General features: G+C 43.0%; 1 protein-coding gene across 1 annotated transcript in view; it reads right to left on the bottom strand.

The window, feature by feature from the left end:
• SUSD3 (sushi domain containing 3) overlaps positions 1-19,783 on the bottom strand; it is a 53,592-nt gene that overhangs the window by 19,712 nt on the left and 14,097 nt on the right. The window contains exons 2-3 of the mRNA XM_083603127.1: positions 5,135-5,323; positions 1,439-1,586 (exon numbers count right to left, since the gene is read on the bottom strand). Of these exons, the coding sequence (XP_083459253.1) occupies positions 1,439-1,586; positions 5,135-5,323 (337 nt within the window). The remainder of the gene's footprint in view (positions 1-1,438; positions 1,587-5,134; positions 5,324-19,783) is intronic.

Here is a 19,783-nt window from a genome sequence, read left to right as displayed (position 1 = left end):
AATGTGTTATTGAGCTCTGATAATGGCTTCTCCTTGGCTGGATTAAGGATAGAGAGGGGTTTGAGAATAATTTGGCATATATTGCTCCACCCACTCTTTCTTTTGGTCCTGCCTACCACTTGAATGTGGCCCCCAGAAGGTTGCTTAGAAGGGACTGTGGCCCTCAGGCTGTAAAATGTTTTCTGTCCCTGCTCAAGAAGTTTCTCCTGAAATTATTCCTATTATAAATTAAATTTGTTACTCACTTCATCTTGCCCAGGGCAACTCATCTGTCCCTTTTTTTAAGCCAGTTCCTCAAGAAAAATTGTGTGTGTGTGTGTGTGTGTGTGTGTGTGTTTAGGGTTGTCATATGTCCTCTTTTTCCAGGACACATCCTCTTTTTCATGGGTAGAGTCGTCATACCGATCCATAGTTAAAAGTAGAAGTCGGCAAATATGTCCTCTTTTTTGCTCTTCAAAATATGGTAACCCTAGCAGAAACTACTGTATAAAAGGAAAGTATACATTTGTTGGTCCAGCCACTTTTGTCTCTGGCCCTGCCCACCACCTGTGTGTGGCCTCCAGAAGGGAATGAGGCCCTCCGTCTGTAAAGGGTCGTCTGGCCTAGTCTAAAATTTGTTACTACAGGACTCAGCTGCTGCTACATCAGGGCTCAGAACCATTCTGTGGAAATGAAAATGGTAGTGGTTATTGCAGTAGTTTGCCATGCACTTCTCTTCACAGTGCCAGGCTGAGTACTGCTGCTCTCCAAATACATATATTAATATGTATTATATTAAAGGGAAGTCAGTGACCAGCCTCAGCTGCAGTGGGAGTCCAACATTTGCTTCCCTAAGCCCAGTCCTAATGTCAGGCCTGCTCTGTTCCACTGACCCTGCCTATGATTTTTCAGCATGGTGTAAACATTGTTTCCAAGGCAGCAGCAGGAGAAGAATGGCTGCTGATATGGCAGGGAGTGTTGCACAGATTGGACGAGTCATGGCTTCCTTGAGGTATGCTGCCTCTCCCTAGACACAGCAAACACTGGGGTACCATCACTAGAATCAAGCTGAGAAGCTGTCAAAATCAAACAATGCTTTAAACACTTGTTTTGTTATCAGTTATTTCAGTTTCACAGAGCCAAAAATGATGTGCAATGCTAGCACATAACTGACTTTCTCCCCCTCAGCAAAGTACATCCCCAAATTTTCAGACACCGTAGCATGGGAAACCAAGGGAATCTTCCATTTTGCATGTCCATACTACACCAACAACAACATTGCAGAGGGTTGGACTAGATGGCCTTTGGGGTCACTTCCAACTCTACAAAAGTACAGCAAAAGTCTCAAAGAAAATCAGCAGTAGAACAATAACATGCTGTCTCTCCTATAGTTGAACCTTCAAGTTAACTCTCTTAAACCTTTCCCCTGAAACGACTTTGCCTGTCAAACATGACATACCTTTGAGCTCTTCTTCTCTCACTTTTCTTAACACACTTGATAAGACAGCAGGTTAAAAAAGCCATCGACATCAGCAGAATAATGGCGCAGCTCACAATGGAGGCAATGACGGCAACTTTAAATCCAAAGGTTTCGTATTTGGATACAGCTGCAATACAGCAAACACAGTCAGAGATTGACATCCGCCCTGATATCTACCTCCTTTGTATTCCTGCTAATGAACCCCTCACTTTAGTATGCGCTGACAAGTGGAGTGTTTTGGCTTCAGTTCAACCTGGGAGCATCTCAAGGCAGACTATTTAAAAGCGTCCTATTTATAAGTGAGCAATGAAATACTCACAAGTAACTTGGCACAGTAACTAATCCTGCAGAGAAGAAGAAGAACGGAAAAAGGAGGGAGAGGGAAGCACTCTGTCTATATGCACAACTTGTGGCACAGGCCTGGCGCCAGGGACTGGCATTGTCAGGCACTCTGCCCAGAACCATGCCTCAATAAGGGTCCTGTCGCCAATTCCTGGAGTCTCCTGGTTGTGCTACTACCCTTCTTCCTGCTGCTGAGTGTTCACCTTCCATCTCCAAGAAAGCAAAGAGTATGTACCTTGTCTTCTTCCTCTAGAAGGCAGTGCTGATTGGGCCCAGAGGGAACAACCAACCAATCAGCAATAGCAGCAAGAAGAGGAAGTTAAAGTACTCAGCGAGGAGGGGACTGATAGCATATTTTCCACTATAGCCCATCAAATTCAGAACCGACACGGCCAGGGTTGGCCCAAGACATTTTGCTGCCTGAGGCAAAAGGCAAGAAGCCTTTCCATGAACAGAAGTTGACTGGACTGGCAGCTGAATCTTACTTCGGCACTGGTGATGGGATAGCATCCCCCATACACCTGAAGCAGCAAGTCAGCGTAGGCAGTTCATGACAAACATATATCTCTGCCTTCTGACAGAGCAGAATGAACAGGTGGCTCGGGAGAAGCAGGCAGCTGCTGCTGCTGCCCCACAGCACCTGCCGCCTAAAGCAGTTGCCTCATTTGGCCTAATGGGAGGGCCGGCCCTGGGCGCTGTTGTGGCACGCCAATCCAAACACAGTCTACCGGTTAGGTCTTTGCAGCCTGTTCAGTGCTAGATTGTTTCTTTATTCTTTCAGTCCTAGGGAGGGTGGTGGTGGGGACACTAGGATGCTTATGAAGCCCTTGGTCGGACACCACATAAGTGGGTCGCATGCTGTACAGTCTTGATTCAATACAACGCATGCATTTGAATTTTTAAAGGAATGACATTAACAAATCCTAGAGCTACCAAAAAAAATGGGTGGGGGGGATGATGGGAGGCAAACCTTTAAAGAAGTTAATGGTTAGGACAGCTCTTTAATTTAATTGTATACTTCGCCTGGCAGCTGATATTTAACGGGTTATGTTTATGGATAACAGTGTCAGGGTTCATCTTCCCAGCAAGCAAAGCTATAACGCTGCCCAGGGTCACACTTTTTCAAGTCTAAGGAGGAGCAAGAGATTGTCCGTCATCAATGCAATATTGGTAGACATACTTGCGATGCTTCAGCACACCAAAGAATAGGGAGGGGGAAGGATCAAGGGGCAAACAATAAGAAAAGTGATACTCCTAATATTAGAAAGGAACACGTGTGGTATTTAACAGGGCTAGCTGTGAGGCACAGACAGGTAAGCAGCAGTCATTGTCTGCTGTGCCATCCCGCTGGCAGTTTCACATATTACATTAAGGTAGAATAATTTCTAGGGCTGTTTCTATCTGCTAGCTTGGATCTAGGTAGATATCAGGCACATGTGAATAATCTTTGGTTCTGCTATATCACCTGCTGCATCCGCTAAAGTCAGCACACAAAACTAGGCACCCTTGATGGCTTGTACTAGGGTCAGTGGCATCGCAACAGGAGGCGGTGCGCCCCAGGTGCCATGTCTGGGAGGGTGACAAGACGGCACCCCACGGGGGCTCGCGGTGGCGCGAGCAGCCATCGCGCTGCCGCAGCCACATATGAGGATCCCGGCTCCGGCAGCAAACCACTATGTACAGTGCATGTGTGGCGTCGCTACGTACGGTGCATGCACATGCACATACAACGTCGCACATGCGCCCTACGTAGTGACATCTCGCCCCAGGTGTCACGACACCTTCATTCGCCACTGACTAGGGTGGCCCGGTGTGCTCTCTCTGAAGGGCTATCAGATGAGAATCTTCTATTTGATGGGCTGTCTACTCCAGCTGTGGTTTGATGTTCAAGAACCGTAAGAAAGGAGATCCAGGGACATGAACATATTGGCCATCAATAGTGATATCAGACTATTGCTGTACAGTCTTGAATCAATACAATGCATGCATCTGAATTTTTAAAGGAATGACATTAACAGCCCACAATCTACAGGTACACCAGAGTGCAAAGAAAAGGAGGAACAGAACTCAGTATAATGTGCATATTGATTTATTTGAATAATTCGATGTCAAGACTTTAACATGGGGCTCAGATATTTAGGTAATATCTTATTAAGACACCTTCCAAAGACGGCTTTTATACTCTTTAGAGCAGCTGTTGCTGCCAGTGTCTTGCTGTGATTGGAAACACAATTAACCAGGAATGCACCACTGTAGTTCAGCTTTGCAAGCAAATTTCAGATGAGTGGGCAAGCCACGCAGTCCCTTGTCATTTTAAAATTAGATGTGGATGCACTTCCGGTCTATTTAGGATTGATAGCAACTTGCTGAAATCCTATGGCTTGGCTGCAGCCTCTTTTCCCCCAGTTGGACCATTACCACTGGTGTAATAAATAAGAAAAAGCACAGAGTGAAAAGGGGCTAATATTGTTGCCATTTAAGGCCCATTGTCAATGTGACAGCCTCTTCTTTCTGCTATCTACCGGCAGTAGCCTAATTGCGCTTTACAGAACTATCCATATTTTTAGGAGATGAATCAATTTTTTTTTCCAAAAGCCTAGCATTAAATTAAAGAGAGCGAGCGAGAGCTATTCACAGACAAGTTATATAAAAAATCAGCCTGATTGGTCAGACCTGCAGTTTTCTGAGAAAGGGTACAGAACACGTCTCACAGTTGCAAAAATGAAACAAGTACAAGGGTAAGCATTTATATCCCTCATAAAGCTCTCAACAAGCCTTTCTTTGATGGTAGCTGGTAATATCAGAATGTGACTCAAGTATTCTTGCATATGGTAGTACCATATTTTTCCATCTATAAGACGCCCCCTATTTTGGGGGCCTCAAAATTTAGAAAATAGGAGGGATTGAGCTTTTGGGGAGGATTATTTGGGGGGGGGAGTGAAAATGGCTCACCTGCCAGAATGCAGCACACAACCGCTCGCGTCACTTACAATTGCTGCTTATGATCTCGGGCACGCACTTCGTTCTGACGGGTGTGCGATTTTCAGCATCTCCCCCCCCCCCAACAATCAAGCGGCCAATCGCTTACAATCTCAGGCTCGTGCCAAAAAAATCATTCGCATGTCCCCCGTCAGCACTACCCGTGTATAAGACGAGCCTAAATTTTGAACCTCATTTTTGGGTCAAAAAAGCTCGTCTTATACATGGAAAAATACAGTAACGATCATTCATTGTTCCCCTACACATCCATCATCAGCTTTGCCAGTGTTATGGATCAAGTCGGAAAAGATAAGGTAAAAGAATTGTCCAAATCAGTTGGGGGGAAATACTTACGTTTACAAGAGGGAATGTCTGCTGTCCACTGTGTGCTGTTTCCTTTCCAAATGCATGTGACAACGCCTTGTCCAATCAGCTGGTGTTCTGCAGAACACTGGAATGTTATTACTGTGCCAACGGTGGTACCATTGCCATGGATTATCTGTGATGTGCCAAGGTGAGGTGGGAATATTCGGCTGCATTGTCCTATTAAAAGGAGAGAGTAAATAGATGCTATGCTTTTATCAGCGTGTTCCTTCAGCAGACCTGAAACATCTTTGGCATTAGCCCATTCCCGTATTACCATCAGATTAAAATGACCATTGATATCTGGTGCAGAACAGTGAAGACACATATGTGCACTATAATTCCAAAATTTCTGCATTCAGATCAACTCAATAGCACACACACGTGTACATATAGACACAAACACTGGGTGAGGCTAGCCTCTCAGCCTCAGTTTCCCATTTGCAATAGGGAGATAATGTGCTGCCCTACATTACAGAGTTGGCAATAAAGATTACTCAGATGATGCATAGAACTGCTTTACATGCTTGAAATGTGCTCTATAAATGCTAAGTAGTAGCATTAGAATATCAGAGATGAGGGAGAAGATTTACTAGCTCTCGATCTCAGCTACGAAAAGCAAACAAGCTAACTGGATTGTAAGTGCATAGCTGTCAGACTCTGACAATCTCAAAAAGATAAATGGTAGTCCCTCTCTTCTTCAGCAAGAAGCCTGGTCCCTATCTCATGCTGAAAACAAAGCCAGGTACATTAAGTCAAGGATTTCCATATCTAAATTAAAGCTTTATTCTTAGAAGCATGTTCAGACACAAAGCAATTTATAAACACTTCACATTGTTGTATATGTTAAAGCTAAAAAGTATGCTGACATGCTTTTCATTGACTAATTAAATAAACAACCAAACAATACAGGCGCTAAAAGCATCTAGTCTTAAACATACCACTACAGGATGATTATGGCAGCAATCCTATACACGGATTCCTGGGAATAATCATGTGCATACAGGGATATGTTTCTGAGCATAGGATTATGCTGTAATTCAGTTTAATTGAATGCAGTGCTTGGTATAAATACTATATTGTAAAACCACGGCATTTATTTCAAAGGTTTCAGCAGTATTGCGGCATTTTCTTCTATTCTGGGATTCACTTGAATAGCAATCCCTTTCATTCTGTACATATTAGGCCCGTTTTTATGAAGACTAGGGTGCTCAAGTCTCCAGCTGCAACAGCAGCATCTTCATCACCAGCAAAATAAAAATGAAAGACTGGTACAGGAAAACCATTAGGAGTGTTAGACAATTACATCCAACTCATTTCCCAGTTTAAAATAAGTCGTGATCTTCTCGTTCCGTTTAATTAGAGGACACTTATCAGTAAAATTGATCACAGCAGTGCAGCGCATTCAAAATGAAGATACCATTAGAAGCGTTTTGCTCCCATGAACAGTTTTACACCAACACTGCCAGCCAGCCCCAAAAGAGCAGCCACTGCAACAATCCACCCCTTACTCTATGTCCTTGGCGTCACTAGTAAGTACACTGTTGGCAGCAGTCATGGCCATTACTTCAGCTGGAGAAACCCAGGATGGAATTTATCACTACATCAAATCTCACAGGACATCTGTTTACTATACTACTGAAAGAAGAAGAAAAGGCAGTTATAGAGGGTGGCTATGACAAATGGGATCAACCAGTTTATGAAGGAAATCTTATGAATTTTGATGGAACTTGATCCTATGTTCAATATAAGCCACATTATAAAATATATATTGGGGGGGATAGGTGTACACATAATGTGAGGTCCCACAAGAGTTGTAGGGTTGTGTCTATATAGGTTTCTTCAAGATGAAAGAAGTCCACAGCCTAAGGAGGAGTCTCCAATCACAGGTGGGGTGGTGTCAGTGAGGACAGTGGTGACAAGAGATATGATATCTGATGAAAGAAGCAAGATTAGCCGTCACATAGCAATCCAAAAACTCAAAAAGGGGAGCAAAGTGTGAGTCTAAGACAGGCTGGAAAGGAAGAGGAATTAAGAGTATTCTTCTAGGTCAGATCCTCAAAAGCTGTTCAGACTAAAGAACTGAGAAGCATCATGGATGTCAAGAATCAGACCTGCTGGCTCCAAACCAACAAAAGCTTCATAAATCGGCCACACACATTCCCTTTCATTAGCCTACATCTGACAGGAGTGGGGTGGAGGCCACTCAGGGTGCTGGTTCTGAAGAAAACCTCACTCTCTGCACTCATTTTCTGGTTGTAATGCACAACCAGGCTGAGTAGGACAAAGTAATATGTCGACTGGTCCTAACAAAGAAAGCTTTAATGATTTGAGGAATGTGGAGTAAACAAAAGGGAAAGACAGAAATCAGATGGGTGGACAAAAAGAAATTAAAAGATTCCAATTGTTCTTCCTAGGGCTGATTGCTGTGCAGAAAATCTTGAATGGTACTGATTTAGATAAATGTAGACAACACTCATCACAACATATTAAAATGACTTGTCAAATGGCAAATTAATGTCTGGAAAATGATGTCCATGAGGTGGCATGCTTGATTTTTTAGTCTGTTGTCATTTACCTGCAGTCGTATTTGTAGAGTAATTAAAAAGTATTGAGCTTGTAGGCTTTTCTTCCTGAGCCGTGTATTTTCAAACGTTACCTTCTCCTGATCTCTTCAAAGAGTGCTTAGGACTAGTCAATCGAGGGCCCATTAAGCTACGTGTCCTTTGCCTGACAGGCCCTTCCTGTCTTAATAGTATTATGTCATTACTACTTGTATGTGTGGACTAGATTAAAAGGGGAGCCAATTTGTCATGAAGGGTATGTTTTCGAAGATTTAATATCTGTTTTCAAAAGAGCATCACAACATTTAAACGTCTATCTGAAAGGTGTTCCAGTGACTTAGCTCTCTGATCTAGAGAGACAGCTTAGAATCTTCCTTGATCAGACTCAGTGTTTCTTCCCTGGGACTGAGTTGGATTCAAACACGCCAATGAAGACGCCCATGTGTCCTACTTTACAGAGGGCAATGCTCTCTTTGAGGGACTTCTCTCTGAAGGCTTGTCTAGTCCAGGTCCAACTGAAAGATAAAGGACCCTAAGATGAGAGAGTAGGGAAGGACCTTGAAGTCGCCCATCAATATCTCCATCTTCTTTGCCATGGTGAGATGTATTGTATTTCTGCTAATTGTCAATAACCGCTTCTAAATTTGCATAGATACATACATTGCTTTTTTTCTTTAAAAATGTTTAGGGGTACTCTCATTTTGACTCAAGAAAATCACCATTTTGTAGTTCAAATCGGGGGGAAATAAATACAGTAAATTACACAGCTGACAGCTCACAGTAACTTCCACATTAGCATGAGGTTGTGTGCACTAACATCTTCCCGATTCTTCTGCTTGTGTCTGAGACTCAGGAAACACCAGGCAAGGAAATGAAACTGCCATCACAGGTGGAAACCACAAAACTGACCAATCACCATGCTAGATTCCAACTCCTACTTCACACACTAAACGCTCGCTTCCGTCTGAGACTCAGGAAACACTGTGTCAGGAAATGAGGCTGCCATCAGGGGTAGCAACGGAACTGATGATTCACTGTGCTAGAGAAGAAACTAAAAATTTAGGGGTTTTTTAGTTTTTTCTCCCGTTAGATTCTCAAAATGTTTCTGGGTACATGTACCCCTATGCCCCCTGAGAAAAAAAAAAGCACTGGATACATATAAATTAGCAAATTTAATGCAGTCCAGTGCCTCATTTGCCCTCTTCTTTACTGGTACAGTTCCTCTTCCTTGTGGTTATCCTGAATCCAACTATCCCTGTTTGTCAGGCATTGTCCCTATTTATTAGTCCCTGGTAAAACACTGTCTCAGCTTTTTCCTTTTTCGCTGTCTTTATCTTCTGTCTGCACTTCACAAGAGCTGTCATTTTTCAGGTTTTGGTTTCCTCCCCAGGGTCATCTCTAGAAGTTATATATCCAAGTCGGTGAATGAAGACATTTTGGCTTCAGCTCACATGTAGGCCAATGGGCATGCGTGAATACCAAGGCTCCATGCAGTGCACAGCCAGACTTACACAAGCACACACACACACAGCAGCTGTCTTGAATACTGATCACATATGGTAGAAAATGTGTTTTCCCAAGTATCTCTTTGACACCTTCCTGAGTTTTCTCTGGTGGAACACAGAGAACTGCAAAGAGAATGAAGACTGAATAGAGAAAGTGGAGGAAAGCCAGGAAGGAGAGAAGGTAGCCTGGGCAGTGATCCTTGGGAAGTGGGGTGTCACAAGGATGTCCCCATTTTCACCTGTGACATATTGGAAGGTATATACCAAATGCTACATCAGCATATCTTTTGCACTGGAATCTCACGTTATGCTCAAATTTATTTTTCACTGAAATGCTACCAGGCGCAAATTTGAACAGGAGCACATGATGGGAAGAAAGGATTAACTATTCCCATCACCATTTGCCCTTCCAAATGAACTGGCAGCTGCCATGGCTTGTATTTCAAGAAAGGAAATACTAGGAAGCAAATCCTTGGGTCCTGTCATAACATGGGGGGGTTGTTTTGAACCTCTGGCTGCTTTAGTTGGGTAATGAGAAAATCATTTGACAAAACGTTTGCTAAGCAGAGTCATTGGACAGAATCAGTTTTCCATAAAGGCTCACATTTTATGGTTGCTCATTAGTCTTAAATGATTATATATTCTTGGTCATAGTCTGAAAAACCAGCAAACTTTGCTTTGTCTGTTAACACAAGCCTAAGCTTATTCTAGTTTGAAGGTTGAATTGACACTTAGGTAAAGGCAAAGGGACCCCTGACCATTAGGTCCAGTCGTGACCAACTCTGGGGTTGCGGCGCTCATCTCGCTTTATTGGCTGAGAGAGCCGGTGTACAGCTTCCGGGTCATGTAGCCAGCATGACAAAGCCGCTTCTGGCGAACCAGAGCAACACATGGAAACGCCATTTGCCTTCCCGCCGGAGTGGTAAATATTTATCTACTTGCACTTTGACGTGCTTTCGAACTGCTAGGTTGGCAGGAGCAGGGACTGAGGAACGGGAGCACACCCCGTCACGGGGATTCGAACTGGCGACCTTCTGATCGGCAAGTCCTAGGCTCTGTGGTTTAACCCACAGCACCACCCGCGTCCCTTGAATTGACACTTAGGGTGTTTTTAAACTTGCTTTGTGATTCCCCCTACACACACACATTCATTTGCATCCAAAAAGGCCACTTTAAAATAGATGGGGCCAGATACAATTAGCCTGCAATAAGGGGCAAGCTGAAATGCTTGCACTGATGAAACAGTCTCCTTAGCGCTATGCTGAATTCCACCCTACAGTTTTATACAACAAACTTTCAAGATACCAGAGTAAACATCCGTAATATTGCAATCCGATGGATGTATATTCAGAAGTAAGCACCATTGATTTCAAAAGTTCTGAGCTTGAGACCAGGTTACTTTAACAATCCCCTTCTCTCACTTAAATCTCCCCTGGATCTCCCCACCTTTAAACATAAATGAGACCTTTGGCAGGGTCTTTACAGTTGTGGCACCACACCTCCGGAATGTTCTCCCTGAGACTTGCCTGGCACAGACTTTAATTATTATTTTTTTGCCTTCAGATAAATACCTTTTTAAAGTTTGAATCCAACTCACTGTTCTTGTTTTAATCTCTGCTGCGAAAGATTTTGTAATGTTGTACTTACATTTCAGATTTTATTAGCTGCTCTAAAACTTCATTTTTAAAAAACCTAGAAAAAGGTTTATTTTAATCTGAAAAGCACCATGTACATTTTTCAAACCAATAAGTTAATAAATAGATTATAAGTTATATATGTGAATTTTATATACCCAAAGAAGGAAAAGTTAAGAATGAGCAGAATTTTAGGGGGAATGCCATATATATTCCAGATACTGAAAAATGAACAAATGAAATCTACCAGGACTTAAATGAGCTCAAAACATAATCTCATCCCGTGCAATGCCTGTATGATTTGCATAGTAGGAGGACTTCTTAGAAACACTTACCATATGGTTTCGCTGCTGGTAAGCTGTGGATTTAGCTTTGTTGATGAGAAAACAAAAGACGTGAGAGCAATTTCACAATACCTACCTATAAAACATTTGTATGGTACCAACAAAAAAAGGGACAGAAAAAGACAAATGGAAAATTCCTTTAAAAGATGGGCAGTTAATGGAAGAATAACACTAATTAAAATCCTAATTAGTTTGTGGAAGTTTAATTATAATAGACACAATAGGTTGCACCCAAAAGTTGCTGCTCACAGAGCTGATCTTCCTAGACTTTCCTCTCTCCTTCAGTCCTCATATGCCCTCTGAAAAGTATATTCTAGGGGGAGGACCCACAGAACCAATGAGGAGCTGAACAGGCGTTTTATTCTTATTACTGTTATTAAATTTGTATACAGCCCTTCATCAGTTGATCTCAGGGCAGATTCAGTCCAGTCTGCAACCCTCTCAGCTTCTCAGTAAGCGAATATCTGTGTTGTTTTAATTTAACGTCTTGAAGATATGTTATTCCAATCTGACTTTAGCAACCATCGCTCAATTACCAAATTCCAGGCCCTTAAAAGATTATATCTATGGTGCACTTTTGTGGATTAGAGCCCAAGCATCCCCTTAGCTGGTAGCGGGGTGCGCACACACAGATAAAGGAAAAGTAATCACTAGGTGTTGGGGAGCAGAGACTCTTAGTAAAAAAAGTAAATCCAAAAGGCAAGGCAAAAGGTGTAAGTATTATTTGCACGCAGAGCCCAAACACAGAAAAGACGAGAACAACCCACTGATGATAATGCTATCCTACTCAGCGTTGCAGGACCAGTTCTGTGGAACTACCTCCTGGTTGAGATCAGACAGGCCCGCTCCCTGTCAAACTTCAGGTGCTTCATCAAGTCCTTTCCATTTCAGCAGGCATTTTAAGGAAGCTAATAATGATAATGATGATGATGATGATGATAATAATAATAATAATAATAATAATAATAATAATAATTCATTTGTGCCCTGCCCATCTGGCTAGGTTTCCCCAGCCACTCTGGGCAGCTTCCAACAAAGATTAAAAATACATTAAAATGTCACACATTGAAAACTTCCCTAAACAGGGCTGCCTTTTTTATTTTATTATTACGTACCGTATTTTTCGCCCTATAGGACGCACCGGCCCATAGGACGCACCTAGTTTTTTGGGGGTGAAATAAAGGGAAAAAAAATATTCCCCTCCCCCAGCCATGGATATCGGCCCAAAGCGCGGGGCGCTCTGCTTCGGCACGCCCCGCACTCCAGGCAGCAGGCTACTATCCGCAGCCTAGGGAGCCCTGCGGGAACTCCTGCGGGCTTCCCAGGCTTGCTGATAGCTTCCTGAAGCCTGGAGAGCGAGAGGGGTCGGTGCGCACCACGCTTCAGCGAAAGCCTGCTTTCGTCCCATAGGACGCACACAGATCTCCCTTTCATTTTTGGAGGGGGGAAGTGCGTCCTATAGGGCGAAAAATACAGTAATTTTAAATTGGTTTTATCCACCGTATGCTTTACATAACCCTTCTGAACACCGCTTAGAAACCCTTGTGCCCCGTGGCATAAAAACAGCTGAAATAAACAGACAATACATTACGCCACCACTGAGCCACACAAATTGCACGGTTTTCATGGATAAAGGTGATAGGGGCGAACTTATTTGCTTGTGCAACCTCAAATAATTAGCTGACTCCTAGGATTCGCCACAGTTAGAAGGGTACATGCCCAGCTAGCATAGCCCCTTACGGGAGATGTTATTCACCAGGCACTCCTAATTTCACTGGGTTCTACTGCTGTTGGCATAAACACAATTTCACGCAATAGCACAGTTTCATATTGTTCTTCAACCATAGCAAATACATTGTATCTATGCAGATAATCCTCAAATCACATCGAGCATTATGAGGAAATGTTATCCAGCTGAACCAGCAGGTGTTAGGTAGGCTATACATCTGAGCAAATAATTAAAAAGTTATCCTCTCAAGACAATTTACTACAACAGGGAAATCTCAATTCCACATCCACAACACAGAGGCTGTGTACACACTAACCATTTTGTAGCACAAAAATGTATTTATTTATTTTTTCTCAATCCCGACGCATTCACACTTGTCCTCAACATGCTGTTTTCAATGTAGATGGATTCTAGAGACTGCCTTCCACAAGGGTGGGTATGGTTTCTTGACCGTCATTTGAAAATCCTCCCCTTGATTGGGTTATTCATGCCTTTCCCACCCTGTGCATGGGGAATGAAGAAAAGAGTGGCAACTGCAGACTTGGTATATGCCTATTCACAACATCATTGGGTAGAAGTGGACACTCATACACACATCCCTATTGCCAGTACTGCCTACATCTGTTTTCAATGCAATGGATCATTGTAGGGTAATGCAGAGTCAATCAGAATGAAAACAGTTTCTCAAGAAGTGTTTTTGGGGGCCAAAAAATATGCAGTAGATCTCTAGATTACATGAGCGGACTAGGTAAAACAAAGGAGTGCCCAGTTTCCATTGACTCTAGAATAAAATGTAATAGGTGTACACATCCAAAATCTTTGGGGCCTGTAGGTTACTTAGTCTAAGTCAGGCATAGGCAAAGTCGGCCCTCCAGGTGTTTTGGGACTACAACTCCCATCATCCCTAGCTAACAGAACCAGTGGTCAAGGATGATGGGAATTGTAGTCTCAAAACATCTGGAGGGCTGAGTTTGCCTAAGCCTGGTCTAAGTCCACAACTGATGCAGAAAATCCAGAGTTAGAGGAATCCCATCATTTGGCTGACCCAACTTTTGCTTGAAGACTTCCAGCAAGGCTGAACCCACTACCACTCTAGGAGGTAAGTGGTGTCATTTTGGAAGAGCTTGCCCCTTCAAAAACAAAAATGGGTCTGGAAAACCTCAAGCCCAGGGGCTGCATGTGGCCCTCCAGGCCTCTCTGTGTGGCCCTCTGAACTACCCTCAGGCTACATCTCTCACCATTCCTGCTTTGCTCCATCCTTGAGTGTTTCTGCCTGTCTAGAATGTGTCCTTGAACTCCGTTAATGCGTCTTGCTTGACTGGAAGAAAGGGTAATGAGGGCTATGTGAGTAAATTAGTATTTCTTGCTCCAACCACTCTGGCTTCTGGCCCTGCCCATGTGACCCCAGAAGATTGCCTAGAAGGTCCTGTGGCCTTCAGGCTGAAAAGAAAGTCCTACCCTCCCTGCTGTAGAAGTTTCTCCCAATGTTCAGGTGAAATCTGTGCTTGTAAGTCTGTTATGAGCTAAGAATCTCCTAAAGAAATTTTCAGTATTTCAACCGAAAGAGAGACTAGTGCATCTTCCTTGTCAGAGTATGTGGAATCTTAACAGGGAGATTCTTTCCTGTGTCTTTTATGTTACTTTCTGAGGAGTGGGTTTGTTCCTTCCAGCTGCTAAGTTTTATTATGTACATCGAAGCCAGATGTTCAATAAGATGTTGTTCTCTGTCATGGAGCAGCATGGAAACTGAATCTTCCTGTCCTTCCTTTGCTGAATTCAACCGTTTGAAGAAGAAAAAAACAGCCAGATTAGTCTATTTAAAGATGAAAACCTCCAAATGCATCAAAACATCCACCAACAGCATAGAAAAACTGACTTATAATAAAACACCTCAGATAATTACAGAGATGGTCTAATTAAAGGAAATCCAAAAGGTGTTATAGAGTTACATCTTGACTGTTATTTTCTAGTTAAAAATAGGCTACAACGGGTATTGTCGGAACAATTATGCTTCTTTGCAATGCCATCTGCAAATCTGAATTACTCACAGAAGAGATGTAAAGTGCCCATTCTTTCATTCATTTCTTTTGCAATTAACATATATCACTAGTTGCTAACTCTTGAGTTTTCTTCCTTTGCCACTGGGGACAATTTAATCATGTTATATACTTTCAGTCATTCCACTGCAAAGTAAATAGAGAGTAGAAAGATGAAGTATTTACCGAATCACTTAATTTCTGTGCTTTTAAACAGAAAGTCTAAAGAGGATTGAACTGAAAACAAGCTCTGAAAGAGAAGAACACGACTGCTTGTTCATCATCCTAAGAACCAGTACATGGACTTAAAGAAGAAGTATTTTCCCCACCCCAAATATCAGCACAGTCTAATAGCCCAATGAGGTTGACTAAATACTGTGCGCAGCCATCATGTACAGGGCCATTGAGATGATGGTGGAAGACCGCAACCTCACTGCAACCCATTGATTGTCCACAATTGATTGAATGTCACAAGAGTGGACCTTCCTCTTCCTCCTCCTTGGGTTCCCCAAGCCTCCAGAGCAGATTAGGAGTTGTGTGTGTGGTTCATAAGGGACAGAAAGAACCAGATGTTGCATTCAATGGGCAGTAGATCAAGGGGCTGTAGCAAATAACCTATGATGGAAGGTTATAATTGTGAGCCTTAAGCTCCTGCAGAATAAGGCACCAGTTGGAGTAGACAATAGTGGGTTGGGTGGACAAAGAAAACAATCTGACTTCATATAAGGCAGTTTCCTATGGTCAAGTGTCAAACAGGAGCCCCACCCCTTGGGATTGTTTTTTCCAGGGATCACTGCAAAAGGCAATTAAAGTGTTAATGGGCCAGTGTGATCCTTGATTGGTTAGTATTGTCTATATTGCCTATAATCTATATTAGAAGTGCTCCCCCTACTTCATTTGCCCTCAAAGACATCAGGATATAGCCAAATCTGATTGGATTACTAGCACGAAGACATCACCACCCAGTGTCCAGTTTATTTAAGGCTGCCATACACCCAGAATTTTCGAGACATAGCTGGTATCCACCCGTCGAAAATGGCATCTGGGCAGAATTATCTGAAAGCAGCAAAAATGTCCATATTGGAAGTGTTGATTTCTTTTTGCAATCCCCCCCCCCAAATAGAAGAGTTTGGATTTGATATCCCATTTTATCACTCCCCTTAAGGAGTCTCAAAGCGGCTAACAATCTCCTTTCTTTTCTTCCCCCACAACAAACACTCTGTGAGGTGAGTGAGGCTGAGAGACCAAAGAAGTGTGACTAGCCCAAGGTCACTCGGCAGCTGCATGTGGAGGAGCAGGGAAGCAAACCCGGTTCACCAGATTACGAGTCCACCACTCTTAACCACTACACCATGCTGGCTCTCAAAAACAGGCAAAATACTTCTCTCTTTTTTGTTTTTGAGATTTTGCAGAAAAAGCTCAATAACTTTGGCCAAAAACAGATTTTCACTTTTTGAAATATGGCAAGCCCAGTTTATTGGATAATGCCACTCAAGAAGAAATAAAACTGATTATTTTTAAAATATATATAAAGTGGCACTGAAGCACCACGAGAGAATGGAAACATATAAATTGCTACTAGCAACCATGAAAAAATGCAGTATTAAAGATTAAACACGGGGATAGGGCCAGACACCCCAAATTTCTGCTTCTGAGGCAAAAAGCAAAAAGCAAACCAGAAGAACATTTGGCTCAGCCCTAATCATTATTCTCTACCTGTACTCATGAATAGCCTCTCATTTGTTAAATGTGTGCAGCCAACCATGCTACTTCTGGAGACAGTGCCAAATGGTACCTATTAACTACAACCCATATTTTCGAATGGAAGCAGCAATGAAGAGAAAAGTTAACTTTCCCATGCCCTTAGTGAAGCCGACATTATCTGGGGATAATGTTTAAATAATGTTCAACATTTCCAATAACCGTAAAAGAGTTCCATTAAAAGTGTCACAGCACTCAATACAAAAAAAGGGGGGGAAATCCAGTCTATGCATTTGTGAGGCATGTATAACTTTCTCATAAAAATTCTAATCTTAACCTCCATCTAAATATCTTGCTGGTGTATGAATCAAGCCTCAACAGAGAAACAAGGCTTTTCACAGCGAATCTATCATTAGTTTTGGTTCTATGTGCGCAGAATGCAAAAGTGGCAGAAATCCTTCACATTACTAAATATGTTTGCATGCATGTGTAATTAATTCATTATTAATTAATAAGTTTGTTACTTAATTCCACAGGAAGCAATTAGCAAACAACAAACCTCAGCAAAATCCAGCTACAATTAAACACTTTGAATTCCCATTGATTTCAACGAAAGAGTTAAGCGCACACTTAAATCTCTCTCATTGAAATAAATTGAAAACTAGAGTGTTTAACTTCAATTTTCAAACTGTATCATATTGAACATGCAATAAATAAATATTACGCAGACCCACATCTTGCCAGCTCACCAAAAACAAAGCACACCTAGAAATGAAAAAATTAAGGACACACACTTAAATATCTCCCATTCAAAGATATTTCATGTTAGATCCTCTTTCCAACCTGTACAATATTCCATGTACAACAAACAGACAAACATTACAAAGGCAAACAGATCAATCTCCAACTTGCCAGCTCACAAAAACCACAGTATTGGGAAGAAAGATGTCAAGAGACTGAACAAGAATGTTGAGCGTCCTACACTCATTTCACAGGAAAACATATTTGATATGTGTGGGGGTGGGTGTGTGGGTGCCAGAGGCTCTGACTTGGTCCCCAGACTCTGGGTGCCCAGCAGCACACGTGCACAACATAACATCACAATGACATCACATCACATCACATCTGCCTCCACTGTGGGGCTTATGTTGGGGCCCACTGTGGTCGTGGATGTGCTTCTACGGTGGCTGGGAGGGAGCAGAGCATGGGTACCCAGTCCCATGGAGATGGCTTCCGCCACCCCACCCCCTCCCACCACTGCAGTGACCAGGCTAAGGCCTCCACTTAGGCCACACACACACCCTGGGCACACGTCCGTTGCCACAGTAGGCCCCAACAGAAGCCCCGAGGCGAAGGCCCCGGCCCAGTCACCACCGTGGAGCCAGAGGTAAAGCAGCAGGTAGTGGCGATGGGTGGAGGCCAGGCACCCACAGTGAAGATTTTGTAGGTGCCCAGGCATCCAGGGGCTCCTGGAGTTCACACACACACACACACACACACACACACACACAGTGATTGCATACCATTCTTTTAAGGCACATCATTCCATCACGCACGCACAAAAATTTATGGGAACTGCAGTTCATTAAGGGTGCTGGGAATTGTGGCTCTGTGCTAGAGAAACTACAGTTCCCAGGATTCGGGGGGGTGCTTTAAATAAATGCATAGTGTACACAGCCCCAGGGATGCTATAAGGTACCTAAAGGGAACACTGCCTATCATAGGAGCCAAAGAACCTGCCTTATACTGAGTAGCACTATTGGTCCATTAAGCTCAGGGAATCCTGACTAGCAGCAGTGCACCTGATTCCAGACCGGGAATCTTTTTCAAAACTACCTGGCAGTGCCTAAGACTGAAGCCAGAACCTTTTCTAGGCCAGGCACATGCTCTGCCACTGAGATGCATTTAAAAAATGGCAAGGCAGCTAGCATGTCAACTTCCTTCTTCTATGCTACCTCTTAGTCCAGGCATGAGGATCGCTGATACTCACCTAGGTCATATCTCCAGTATTCAGAACAAAGGGTAACCATAGCACCTTCTCAGTAGTAAAGGAAGCTACAACCATGGGGTTTTGGATCCAGACTTGCTGGAGACAGGGAGGCATCAATATGCCTTAAATTAGTCATGGTTTCATTGGGTGTCCTCTTAGCATGACCAAGTCTAGAGCTGCCCCATTGTCCAAGGTTGGTTTAAAGGACAGAGGCAAGGAGCTCAGGATGGCTGAAGGCCGGCAGACCCCAAACTGGAGGATACTGAAATCCAAGAAGGGACAAGGAGTATTAAATGGGGGTTTAATTGGCGGAAAGGGCCCAAGACAGCATCTCAGCAGTAGCTTTAGGGAATTTCCTGCCTTTTGTTGCAGCACACACACTTTGTATAACCAGCATTAGCAGACAAAACAATACTTCACCTCCCCCTCAGAACTGTCAAAGCAGGGAGGTGTGGACATTTGTATGGAAAAGGCTGCCCATTTGCCAGTCCTTCTTTGAGCAGACATTACCTTCATAAATTATCCAGCATTTCAAACCAGAGCATGGTTTATGTTCAGGTAGCTCACTGAACATGCTCAGCCAGTTTGGTCCAGAGGAGATTATATATTTTTAAACATTACATTTACTAGCTGCTTGGCACGTTATCAAAAAAAGCTGTCATAGTCATCAATTTGTGCTGTCCTGCAAGAGGCATATTTTGTTGTCACAGTGCTGTGCTTAAACTAAATCTCAGCCACAGAAAAAGGGTGTGCTGGAGAGAAAAAGAAAAATATAAAGACAAGCAACAGACTATTGATACCAAGTGGATGTTCTGTCTCTATGAAACACAAATATCAACAGATGCATTTATTCCACCCTCCATGCCAGTTAGAGCCAGCTGTTAATCAGAGTCTAGAGACTTACAGCAGGGATGAGGTCCCTGTGCCCCTCCAAATACTTGCTGCACTACAGCTTCCATCACCCCTAACCATTGGTCATGCTGGCTGGGGCTGATATGAGCTGGAAGGTCAAAGGTTCACCATCCACATGATTTAATATTTGGAGGGTCACAGATAACCCACACCTGGTTTAATGTATGCAGTACTGGGGCGAGTGACAAAAGGAAGAACAGAAAATATTATCTGAACACACACACT

The sequence above is a fragment of the Podarcis filfolensis genome (genome assembly GCF_964270895.1).
Source record: "Podarcis filfolensis genome assembly, chromosome: 2".
Taxonomy (NCBI): domain Eukaryota; kingdom Metazoa; phylum Chordata; class Lepidosauria; order Squamata; family Lacertidae; genus Podarcis; species Podarcis filfolensis.
Note: the sequence above shows the minus strand (reverse complement) of the source record. Positions and strands in the feature narration are given on the sequence as shown.